Source organism: Watersipora subatra, chromosome 7 (assembly GCF_963576615.1).
Source record: "Watersipora subatra chromosome 7, tzWatSuba1.1, whole genome shotgun sequence".
Lineage (NCBI taxonomy): Eukaryota > Metazoa > Bryozoa > Gymnolaemata > Cheilostomatida > Watersiporidae > Watersipora > Watersipora subatra.
This window is the reverse complement of record NC_088714.1, coordinates 31,107,586-31,121,112: the sequence shown is the minus strand read 5'-3', so window position 1 is coordinate 31,121,112 and position 13,527 is coordinate 31,107,586. Positions and strand designations below refer to the sequence as shown.

The following is a 13,527-nucleotide window of genomic DNA, read 5'->3' as shown; positions in this document are numbered from 1 at the left end:
TCTCAGATTTTACAGAAGCAGTTAAATCATAAAACCCTGTTACAATGTTGATACTGGTTCTATCACTAAAGTACACGTATATTGACGTGTATGGAGAATATGGCATACTGATGCTTTCATAAAATCATTTTAAAATAGTCATCAATTATCTGAGGCACTCAGCAAGATTTCACCACAAAGCCGAAATAAACAAACAGGTTGATACAGTTAATTTACTTAAAAGTTACTATGATTGTTTCCGCATTGAATAAAGATAGGAAAGGTGTTGTATTATGGGATTTGTTAGGCTCAGGCTATATTGGCGTCTGAGCTTAAAGCAGTAGGCCTACAGGTGGTCTGGGCAATTACAGTGAGTAAAGCTAGCGAATAAAGCTGGTGGGTAAAGCTAGTAGTTTAGGTGGTATTAGGCAGTATTGGGAGTATATAAGTGGGACAAAAGACAGACTCTCTTGTTGTTCTCCTTCTTTGCATCAGTTCAGATAAGTTTATTCATTTATACAACAAAAATGGCTCTAAAAGTAACTTAAAAAGCAGTTCCAATAGCATTTAAAGATTTTACATGGTTAACCTATACACTTATGCAGTAACTTTTCTAAAAAAAAACAGGTCTTAAAATTATGATATGGAGTTCTGGTAAAACAGGGCCTTTTGGTTGAACCCAATATATTCAGACTTTGAACTGTAGCAATTAACTTGAACCAACATCAGATCATTACTCTGGAGCATAAATGTGTTTGAACACATGTTTAGACTACGTAACCGTCTGTTTCTCTTCTATAATAGCCACAGTAGCTTGAGTGCTAGCAGTCTGCTGAGAGGACTCTTTTGTTGAGTTCTGTTTTGCTGATGAACTTTGACTTGCGCTGGGGTTAAAGTTTTTAGCTAATTTTGCTGTCATAGATGTAGCCTTTGGTCGACGTTTACAACACGGAAGTCTGTTGAAGAGTAGCTTCATATCCATCTGTATAGCAAACAAGTTTGTGGGGTATTAGGTCTAGTAGCCAAATAGGATATAACAATTACTTCTAAAACGATGATAAATATATGATATAATAACATATTAAATAATTATATAATATGATAATTGATGATATAATATACAATATATCAAATTTCCAATTGTCTGTGAAAGAAATGCTAAATACTCATACCAAACTTTTATGTTGGCATATAATTAGTACTAAACTAAATAATAGAATCTCTATAGTTATGAGTGCTTACAGATTATCTAGTGGTAATTCTTAGTTTAGGAGTTGTGGGGTTATTGCCAGCAAAAATAAAACATGAAATATTACAAGAAATTTGTAGCCTGTCAGTAAAATAGCTGCCTTGCCATTTGCACCATGCTTTGGTTTTTCAAATTAATAAGATATTTTATGGTTTCTGGCTGCTCATCAGATCGTGTTGAGTTATTGTTTGTGTTGGCAGTCTACTCGTTTCGATATATTTATATACATGAATCTCAAAGTTGGTCTGTGTGTCGTCCTCCGTCATCCGCGTCTGTTATTGTTGTCCGTCATCGTCGTCAGGCATCGTCGTTCGGCATCGTCGTTCGGCATCGTCGTTCGGCATCGTCGTTCGGCATCGTCGTTCGGCATCGTCGTTTGGCATCGTCGTTCGGCATCGTCGTTCGGCATAGTCGTTCGCCATCGTCTCCTGTTATAAGATTTTTTGTCTTACTATATAGAATATAAAGCTTTTTGGTCCGCACCATATGAAGGCGAATCTTTTGTTTGGCTTTTGTCTGCCATAGATATCAACAAAAATTTCTCTCGAACTTAAAATTTGACAGTCGGTGTACTGATTACGATGAAATTACAAAACTGCCTATTCGCCAATATCCTTCCCGCAACACCTGAAAAAAATATATTATGTTTGCTATCTCAGTTTAGCATTATTTGTTATAAATTATGGTGAAAACAAATTCAGAAGCAGATAAGTGATAAATTTTTAGCCTATGATAAAGTTGAAGTTTAGTTTAGTAAAATACATACTAAAACCTAGCTCTATTTCTGTGTTTAAGAAATTAAATTCAATTTTTAAATTAAGATAAGTCTGTGCCGAACTAAAAAACTCCCCACAATACATACTGCACCTAGCACATTGTAACGTTGCATTTTCTTGCAAAATATAACTACTGAATACACCAAAGTTACGGTAGCCAACAATAGTTACTAAAGTTAACGTATTGTTTTGTTACTGATTTTTAATATGTACAGTACACGAATAAAATTTTGATGATTTTCACTAGTGCATGTTTGCATTATATAATAATTACAATGAATTTCTGTACAATATTTTTACTTTATGATGCCAGCACTGAAACAAATTAAAACCATGTAATTGTATACCAACTAGTTATTGCTAAATATTTCACATTTACTACTAAACACCTGTGAAGTTGTTTTGTTTTTCTTAATTTATTTTAACAAAACAGTATTTTCATGATATGAAGTGTAAAAGTTAGCATGGTAAATGTTGCATTTGTTGAATAGAATAAATTTTTTGTGCAAAGGCTTTTTATTACCCGAGACAATGCTGGACATTCACCTAGTATAACAATATACCTAGATATAAATAAATAATCATTGTAAATAAATACAGATATATCTTCAGTATTTTTCAGTATATTGTTTTATTATATTTTTTCAATGTTTGGTATATTCTGTAAAAAATTTTAGTATGTAGTTTGCTGGCATGTTAAAAATATTCAAGTGCCTATAAATCTAATCAAGTTACCTATAAATAGCAGTTTCATGCGAAGATAATTTCAGTTTGCATCACATCTTTTGTAATTTTTCATAAAATACAATTTGAAAATTAATTAGCTGGTATGACCTATTTAGATGAAATTTCATAAAACAATCATTTTCAACATAAAAAGTATGATATTATTATATTAATAAGAGCACATGATGTATAGTAATTTAGCCTTGACATTCGTTGTCTATATCGATGCAAAAAACTAGTATGTTAATGATTAATTTACAATTGTTGTAGTTACTATTGTTGTAGTTACTATTGTTGTAGTTACTATTGTTGTAGTTACTATTGTTGTAGTTACTATTGTTGTAGTTACTATTGTTGTAGTTACTATTGTTGTAGTTACTATTGTTGTAGTTACTATTGTTGTAGTTACTATTGTTGTAGTTACTATTGTTGTAGTTACTATTGTTGTAGTTACTATTGTTGTAGTTACTATTGTTGTAGTTACTATTGTTGTAGTTACTATTGTTGGAGTTTATGAACTAGTCTGGCTGGTTGAGTCTATGCTGAATGATTATCCAAGGAAATCCTTATTTATCTATGTAAAAGGTTCGCTGTTGTATAAAGCAGAACACACAGTAAACAAGTTAAAGCAAAACGGCGATCATAGAAGAGTGATGCCTTACATTCAACATTCTTCTTTGGAGTTTACGCAATTTGGATGCAGTTTTGTTCAAATTAATTTTAACCATTTTATAATTTTTTATAATCAATTAGCCCAACAAACTGGTTATGATTAATTGCGGCATGTATTAATTGTTCTATATAGAGGTACTCACTCGAAAATAGTTGTTGAAAGTAAGGTAGACAAGTGGAGTAGAGAAAGCATTTGTACATGTCAGACCAGCAAGAATTACTTCACGTACAAATTCTTCTTCCGTGAACTCGGGAGGCTTGTTTTGATACTGTACCACTGTGTAGTACATTGTGTTCGGGAGCCAGGTGGCTAGTGTAAGAAATGCATCCATCATCAGCATCAATTGCAGCTGAAATAAAAAATTAACTGGTAATCTATATCTATAAAATGAAGTTTTGTTGTATGTCCAGTTAATAGCGATTAGTCGAAATATGTCAACTGCGAATAAACTATTGGTTACTACTAGCACACTCGCGGTCCGATGCGCCATGAGGGATCATGTGTAACGATTATTATGTGCAGACTCTGACAAGGTGGCTGTATGGTTCAGTAGTAGTGCGAGTGGCTTAACATCTGTGTTTCCTATTATACTAGTTCAATCCCTGTAAGGGGCAATCTTTTTTTTTAGCACCTATAAGAAAAGACAAACACAGCTCTTATTATAGTGAAGACTATGAATGCGCGGTGTTGCACTGGTAATAAAAAAGTTTTTTGCTTAAAAAATCAATTTTTAATCAACAAAAACAGCATTTAGCATTCTAACTTTTAAATGGCGGTATTCATTTATTTCTGTGCGGGTCCTGTCAATGCATAATTCAAATATTTGAAAGCCTTAGGCATAGCTAAAACATATAGTTGAAAAGCATTTTTTACTTCTCATGCTCCACATTTGTTTAAGATTTCAAACAGCTTATAAACAGTGGCAAGTAATATAGTTGATATTAGCTGAGTTTCTTAACTCAATAAATTTGAGTAACTTGAGCTAATCTAACTTTATATAATAAAATGTTTGTCATTTGTAGCTTTCATTTATATATTTGATTTTTTTAATTTGGCCAGCACGTTTGAGCTGGATGACTTATACAACTTATACAACATCTACCATTTTATTGTTTAAATTAAGGTGTTTGTTTATTTCTGTCTGTGTTCGGCTGGTACATAATTCAAATATTTGAAAGCCTTAGGCATAGCTAAACAAATTGTTGAAAAGCATTTTTTACTTCTTATGCTCCACATTTGTTTAAGAGTTAAACCAGTTTATAAACAGTGGCAAGTAATGTAGTTGATATTAACTGAGTTTCTTTAAAGGTTCATTTGCAACAAAATTCAACATGTCTTACTGTGTTGTGTTGTAGGTGCAAAACATGTGGAAATGTTATTACAAGCTCTTAAAAACTCAATCGATCCGTTAATCGCAGCCATCACGAAAACGCCGTAGTTTGGAATCTCTTTATTTTGATGACGCTCCCAAACATTTGGGTTATTGTTTTGACACGTGATGTTATCACGTGAATTGAAAGGCCAATAAAAGGCTTAATATAAAACTTTTTGTAGCACTAGTTTAGGACAAACACTTCGAATCCTACCGAAAAGCCTTTATCAAAAATAGGCGCTCACTTCTTTACAGTTTTGTTTCGGCTTGGCCTAATCATCTAGTCGTAATCTGATCATGTGACTCATACTTCCTGTCAAACAGCGCGAATAATTTTTTGCAGCTATTTTTCCACTATCACAGGTGGCACACAGGCTCGTCATGTTTATTAGAGAATTATCTGCAATCCTTCGAGCTAAGGTTAAAAAATTAAACGGGTTTTTACGGTAGGTTTTGAGATATCTGTGCTCGAAGTGACAGCATTACAATGATGATGAAATAGGCGCGTAAGAACAATAGACATGGGTTTATTGAATGCGTGAAGTATATATTTGTGAAAATATTTTGAACGAGGTTGCATGAAAGTGTGAACAGAAGCCGTTTTGTTCATCTACATCCCATTGGAGCCATTTTGGAAAGGGATTCCGATCTACGGCCTGTTCGTGATGGCTGCGATGAACTGTTCCTTTTTGAGCTTTTAAAGGCTTGTAATCACATTTCCACATGTTTTGCACCTACAACACAACAGAGTAAGACATGGTGAATTATTTAGTACCAAATAACTGTAATGTGAATGTTGTTGCAAGTCAACCTTACCAATGAATTTGAGTAATTTAAGCTAGTCTAAATCTATTTAAATGTATGTAAAATCAAATGTCTGTCATTCATATGTCCAGGTGATAGTGATTGGTTAATATATGTCAACTGCAAGTTTATTGGCCACTACTAGCCGCTTGCAATCCAGCGTGACATGAGATATCAAATGTAACAATTATATGCTCAATCATTATAAGCCACAGCAAGGTGGCTGCATAATTTGGTGAGAGTATGCTCGGCTTGACATCTATGCATGATGTATGGATGTAAGGTACGGATTCAATTTCTGTTAGGTGTAATATTTTTCCCAACACTCTTAGCTGGCTTTAGACAGACACGCTCTAAATATAGTAGAGATTGAAATATTAGCCTAAGTTACTAGCTTAAGTTGCTCAAATTCATTGGATGAAGAAACTTTGTCAACAGCAACTACTGCGCATTACTTGTCACTGCTTATAAGCTAATTAAATCTTGAGCGAATGTGTGGCATAAGGAGTAAGAATAACACACACAGTACATTTGGATGCAACGGTGTAAAGCCTGGTGCACTAGCACTAAACCATGCAGCAACCTTGCCATGTTTTAGAATAGTTGTGCTCAAAATAAAAACACTTCAATTTATATACATGTGTATTAAAATATTGTAGTAGTAGCCAGCCAGGCACTAGCATTGAGCATTTCGGCTGAAACGCCATGAAGAAGTAGCATGCATTATAAGTCGAGCAAGTGCGTGATAGCCAGCTCGGCTAACAGGATCAAGTTGGTACAGCCAGGACCGTCCCAGCTGTTATGGGCAAAGGAGTCAGCTCAGCTACATCAGCTTTGTTTTTTACCAGTTTGTTCTAGATATGCCTCGAGCTTTTGAATATTTGAATTATGCATTGGCTGGACACACACAGAATACCTTCATTTAAAAGTTCGAACAGTAAATGTTGTATATACTGATTAAAAATATATTGTCTATGCAAAAACACTCATTTACCCGTGCAACACCAAGCATTCAGCTGGTTTTTATTACAATAGGAACCATGTCCATCCGTCTGTCCAAAAGCACGCATGGGTATTAGGAAAAAGGATTGCTATCAACAGGGTTTGAACTGGCGACTTTCAGCTTGATAGATCGATACTCTACTTAAAGGCTAGCTTCTTTGCTACATTTTTGAACAATTGTGTAGTTATTTGTTACATCTGACAATCCCTCACAGCACACCGAACTGCCGGAGTACTAGCGTATCAGAATAGTACCACTTTTATTACATGGCAAAGATTTTGTACCTGCAAGGTTGTAGGTTCTAACACTGTCAAATAAACACGATATATCTTTTTAGTTACTCTATAACCCATACCATGTAATAATTGTATTCACGTTTCAAGTGCAATAATAATAATCACACTAGTGCTGATTATAGTAATGATGATGATCAAAACGATGGTAATAATAATAATAATAACAATAATAATAATAATAATAGTGTGATAATAATAATCTCCAATAATAAAAAGTTATAATATCTAAAGTATTAATAATGATAACAATAGATGAAAATGAATGGAACACCAAAAGGTGCCCAGCAAGTAGAAAATGATTAGTTGAGATGCTCAGTTTCATTTGGGTTTACATTTAACTTAGTTGAAAACCTAAGATTTTGAAATCTGTGCCAGAGAGAACTCGGAGAGTTGTTTTCCCATCTGATCCTGTGATTGAGTAAACTCGGTTGCATAATTTCGCTTTGTTTTGCACTTCAGTTTACATAAAACTACAAAATTTTGGTCAGTTTGTGTGTAACACATTAAGCATGATTCTGAGATTTCAAGTTGATTGTCTTATTAGTTGTCGAGATATTGCTGATATATAAACTGTACTTCTATCTGTCGGAGAAATGAAAAACGGCTGCTGACAGAAAAGTAGTTTCTAATGACATACTGAAAAAATTTCTTTGTAACAAATGAGAAAAAATAGACAAAGAGCATTACACTAAAACTATCTGTTTTTCTATTCATAACAAATATACTCACTATAAGACTCGGTGTACTGCAATCATTATGTTTCTTCAGTTACCTCTAAAAGATCACTTCTTTGAAAGAATGTAAAAAAAATATGGATTTTATTTAATTTCTGCTTTTTTCATTGATTTCTACAAGCTTGAAGCTTCAATATGATATTTAGTTCAAAAAGGAAGTAGACTATTATAAGTGCTTTCACAGTCGATGTAAAGTTATTAATACTGTCTAGGATGAGGACTGCTTGAATATACAAGATTAGGTTTTAAAGTGGTAAATTTTAGGCCTGTAATTTGAAACTACAAACACTAGTTGTATATTGTTAGATATATAGGAGGATCAGGCAATTTAGGTGAGAACCTTCCAATTCCTGTTTAGCAGTGTATCTAGTTACTACTGAAAATGAAATGTTGGTTAAGACTTCATATATGTATGTAGAGTTCCAGGTAAACACTGCAAATAATTAAATAAAAAATAAAAAGTACACTCAAATTAAAACAACATAAAAATTATATAAAAACTATTCATTCTACGAATGAGTGATGCAAGCAAAAAGTAATATGTTTTTTAACCAGCTGTTGGACATGCTGGGCAACTTCATTGACCAGCCGTTGGACATGCTGGGCAACTTCATTTACCAGCGTCATGTAATGTTAGCATGCTTCAGCTTAGAATTAAACACCTACATGTATGTACTTTTTTGATTATGAAGTTATACCTAATCGTTCTTTAGGTAGACACCAACCTTTGCAGTCGCTTCCTTTTTCTTTTGAGTGGTATGGCTTGATTTGCGAACTAGGTTGCTCTTTCTTCGGACACACAGTTTTACAAACACGACAGAGTAGGAGATGACGATGATGAAAGCGGGTATTGCATAACGAAGTGTCACTAGCAGTTCATATGTATTAACTGGTATATTAATTCCGATGTCACAAAATCTGTTGCCATACTCGTCTGTAAAAACGGCACTACTACTGACTACCACCAGTTCAGGAACAGTGGCACACAACCACACTAGTCCTACTATTATAAATTTGTGTTTGGTTTGATACTTGAAAGCTTTAAATGGAAAAAGAATGATTACAGCTCTTTCTAAGCTGATAGCAGCATTACAAAGCGGGCTTGCATGGACTGCTGACAAGCTGATAAATGACTGAAGCGTGCACCATGCAGTGTCCCCAACGAATGGAAGGTTTAATCGGTCCTTCATAACTACTGTCGGATAAAAAGCAGCCATCAAGCTATCAGCTATCGCCAAATTGATCAATTGTATTTTCACTTCTTTGTTGGTATATTTTCCAAGTAGGATGGCTAATATTGTCAGAATGTTCAAGGTTCCACCAACGATAGAGACAATTATAAAATATGATTTCACTATACGATCATGCCAAGGTTGAAAATAAAATCCATCTTCATAGTATGAGTAGTAGTAGTAGTCCTCTGTGATGTTTGGTAAGAGTGTTGATGCGTTCATATTTCTTTACAGCAACAGGATCCAGACAAGTAGCTACTGATGATCATCTAAGATAAAAACAAACTAATGTTGTTTTGAAATTCCTACACCACATTTTATGGCTTTTTAAAAAATTTCGTTTATTGGCTCAGTTGCCTAATGTGAGAGCTAGTAGGTTCTATTAGTATATTTAATTGGCCTTAATTGCTCCAATCAAAGGTTGAGTGGTTCATGTTAATATGAAGAATGTTTGATTTTTTTACAATTAGTGGGGGAGCCAAGGTATGTTTTTTGCTCATTGATGAGAACTTTATGCCCCATATACCATTGGAAAGCTGAGAGTTCACTGATTTTTATTCTGCAAGTAATTTTTCCATACCAGTGGCGTATAAAATGCTACAGGGGCATAAACGGGGTAAAAGAGGGTTCTGTATGCTTTTTCGTTGTAGCGTATATCAAAATGTTAGCATACATATTTTAATAACTGCTGATCCAAATCTTCTCTTTTTTAGGTGTTATGCCGAACATATTGTTGGCTTTGTATACCCAAATTTTAAACCCTATCTCACTGTATGATCAGGGGTTTTTAAGAGATATTCAGGGCCATGTCATATTTTTGCAACATTTTTGGATTCACACATCAGCCATTTTCTTTCAATCGTAATTGAGCTTCTAAAGATTATATATCATGATGACCAATGTGTTTATGTTCAGAATACTGAATTATATCTTTCTGGACTTATTACTTTTGAGAAAATTGATGCGTTTTGTATGTTATGTCTATTTCGGAGCTATCCCCCAAATATGTATTATCTATGTTTCTGTGTTATCTTGATGCATTCAAGATTCACATCTTGGTCAGTTTATAAGACTTGTGCAGAGAAATGGCATTTTAACTAATTTATTGATAAATACAAGAACTAACAATGAAATAACTGCCTATTGTCCATATAATCATAAAATAAAAGTAGTAGTCATTTGCTGGGTCATGGACGATCTCGTCCATCGGTTCCGTGTTTAAAATAGCGGTCGTTTTATCTGTATCTCTTTTCAGCGTTGTGGGAGATATTTTGGAGAATAGCATATTGACATTTTTATGTCATTGTAACTAGTACAACAATTGCCAAATTGCAACTTCAAGAGAAATTTTTTTTGATATCGTATTTCAGGAACACAAATTTGCTCTATTCGAAAAATTCTGATAAAGCATCCTGTTTCATAGACTTGGGCAAAAACATTTTGTAATTATAGGGGCATCGTAACCTGTGGGTGCAATGTATCAATTAACTTTTTATTTAGCAAGTGCAATCAAGAGAGGGCTATGCGGTAAATGATAAGAGCGCTAAAATTGTCAGAATTCTGTAGCTTCGTGGTTAGAGGTAAGTATAGAAAATTGTGGTTGCAATTTTTGTTTGTCCAAATCCAGCAAAAAGCAAGTTTTTCAATCCAAGATTTTAATAGCTATAATTGGACAGATATCTGAACAGACAGACAATGACTATGAAACACTTTGATATTTATATACATAGGCACAGTGTAAGTATGCTTAACAGACAACTGAATAAAATGAGGCTCTCGTGCTCTGCCAACTTTTACTCGACGGGCTCCTTTTACATCGTAAACATTAGCAGGCTTCCATCTTTCATGGGAAAGCCAACTCGGTGATAGGTCAAATTCTTTAAAGCTAGATGGCCATACTTGCCAAGTAGTTGAGTAAAAAAAGCGGGAGATTGACGGTAAAAATGGTAGTGGAATCTGAAGCCTAGATTTCTTTGTGAAGTTTGATTTCTTTTTTGGTACCTATATAGGAGACCTTTCTACGATTTTATTCAGTGTTCAGGTACTCTGCTATCAATGTGAGGTCATAGTTGTTTGCCAATGATATGTCTATGTATAATCTTTGTTCATTGATGAAAAACTGGAGAGAAAATCGTTAGACATCAACATTGCTAAATCTAAATAGCCCAGGTTTTATGGCAAACATACGGTTTAATAGCGATCTGTTTTATTGTTGCTAACTTTGTACGATGATGCAAGTTCACAACTAGTAAACAAAGGAGAAACGGACAAGGAAAAATATTAAACCAGTAGTTTTATTGAAAAAGCTGGAGGAAAACGTGAGATTTTGTGAAAAAGGGAGACTGGCTTAAAATACTCAGGGTCGCGGCCAAACCGGGAGATCTGGCAAGTATGCAGATGGCTCTTTCATCTTCTAGCTAGGATGCAGCTCATCCAAAAAAGAGGGTAAGCCTTTTGCTCTGTGACCCTGTTCAGCTGGTGGTAGTCAACACACAATAAGAACCTTTTATCTTGCTTTCGGACCAACACCACTGGGAGAACTCTTGGCACCTTCAGCTGGCTAAATGGACATTTTGCTGAGAATTTCTTGCACCTGGCATTTTGCCCCAGCATCCTTCTTTGGTCCGAGTTAATGGAATGGTTGGCATATTGGCCAGAGCTGCTTCTTTGATACTATATAATGCTCCCCTTCGGAGGGTCAGCCCATGTCTCTTTCTCCCATACTAAACGTTGCTTGACAGCATGTTAACAGTTTTGATAACTGTTCAGTTTGTCCTGACTCTGAAGTTTTTTTTTTGGGCTGCTTAGAACAGGTCCTTTAGGTAGGTTGGCACTTCTGCCTCTAGTGCTTTCGCACCCCAAGCCATGAACACGAAGCTGCAGAGAGGTGGTTCCTTATTCGCCTGGTAGTCCTACACCCCAAATATGTGTCGAACATGGTTCCAGCTTGGAACATCAGAGGTTTGTCTGTGAGCTTCAGACACTGCGTAACTATGCTTCTCTTTAGCCCAGGCCGGTTCAAGCCTGAAGTCAGTAAGAGATCCTAACCAAAATTTTATTTACTCCAATCAGCAGTAATTCTGTGTGGTGACCCAACACAAAACAGATATTTCAGTCGGAGCTGGCACCACCATGTCTCTTACCGCCTGCATCTTGCTAAGTAACAGTATCCCTTCTCTATTCATGTTCTACGTAAAGGGAGCTCATCATGCAGAGATTAGCAGAGCAAGGTAAATGCTCATTTTAGACAGTTGTCTGTTGAGCATACATACACTGTACAGATTTATATATTTGCACAACATGTCAACACTTGTCCGCTGAAGGAAAGCCCAGGCTGCTGAAAGTCCATAGGACACTTGTGAGCTGTTAGGAAAGGTATTAAAAATGGGATCTTTGCTAATGTGGCTCATTACAAAGACCTCCCGTGTCTTTATATCCTATAATAAAGACCAAGGAAGTCTTTATTATGGGATACAAAGATCAAGGATCTTCTAACACAAAATTTTAAAATAGCTGTATTGGCAACCGTATGGCACTGTAGAATGGACCAATTTTTTCATCAGCCATGAGATCGTTGCTATCAGTCGCTTTGAGTAGGTCTATCGTGCCTTGAGAAACCTACAAATTTGCTTGCTTAGCATGTTTGTAGTGTATCTGGTTTCAATCAAAAACTGAATAAACTTCTCCTCTAGTTTTTCTAAAAAGAAGTATCTTGTGGAGTGGGACCAGTCTGGAGTCTGTGTTCTGATCGGCTCATCACCACGCTCGCCATGAGTAATAAAGTTAACTGAACCGGAAACTCATGCGTCTGCCAAGGCAGACCTTTAATGTATAGGTTAGGTTCAGTGATGGAGTGTGGTATCGGTCGGCTCTGTTGCTTTAAAAGCAGGCTTCTGGCAAATTGCAGGCCCAGTCTCTCCAGACCAGTGTTGGAGCGCATCTCTTTCAACTAAGCTCAGTGGGGCTTGGTTAGACTCTGGTTGAGCTTCTCCAGTTGAGCTGCAGATCAAGCATTTGGACTCCAGCTTTTCTAAGTCTCGTAATAAATTTGGGTGACTATCGCAAGAAACATCCACATCACATTCTGGGTAGATATGGCAATAGACCTTTGCATCACCTTTCAATTTTAAGGCCATGGCAAAAGGTCGCCGTGTCACATCCTTGTTCTGAGTGGATATGGCCGAGAATCTCTGCATCACTTTTCTATAATTCCTTGAAGCCTTCCTCACTAGAGTCCAGCCAGACTCGGCATGTCCAGCGAGCTTCCCGGAGCATTTTACTGCTAGGGTCTGAACAGTTGGGGGCCTTAGTACAACTAAAGGTCGGTACTAATGTTGCGACCTTTCGCAGTTTCACCGGTTTTGTTTTTTCACTGGGAAAGTTCTTCCAAACGTTCTTCTGGCTCCCACAGCCTCAACACAGAAATGGTTGGATTGACATAGCTTCTTTTAGGCCAGGGATGTCGAACCCAATTGTACAAGGAACCAAAATTCGAAACACAGTCTAGGTCACAGGCTGAACAGGACAAACACTTATTGAACACAATAAAACTAAATGTTTTTGGAACATAAATATGGATAACAACAGACAGGAATATTATTCTGAAATAAACTTTAGGTTAAATTGACCCGAGAAGCATGCAGCAAGGCAGCTGAAGTGTTGCATTATGGGATCTGTAGTTCT

The 13,527-nt window shown here is 35.8% G+C and overlaps 1 protein-coding gene across 1 annotated transcript; it reads right to left on the bottom strand.

The window, feature by feature from the left end:
- Positions 1-611: 611 nt before the first annotated feature.
- Positions 612-11,492, bottom strand: LOC137400669 (putative neuropeptide Y receptor 11). Its single transcript, XM_068087001.1, has 4 exons — positions 11,438-11,492; positions 8,338-8,546; positions 3,546-3,752; positions 612-961 (listed from the first exon to the last, which is right to left on the bottom strand). The coding sequence occupies exons 1-4, from the start codon at positions 11,490-11,492 to the stop codon at positions 752-754; spliced, it is 681 nt and encodes a 226-aa protein (XP_067943102.1). The 3' UTR covers positions 612-751.
- Between the last annotated feature and the right edge of the window lie 2,035 nt (positions 11,493-13,527).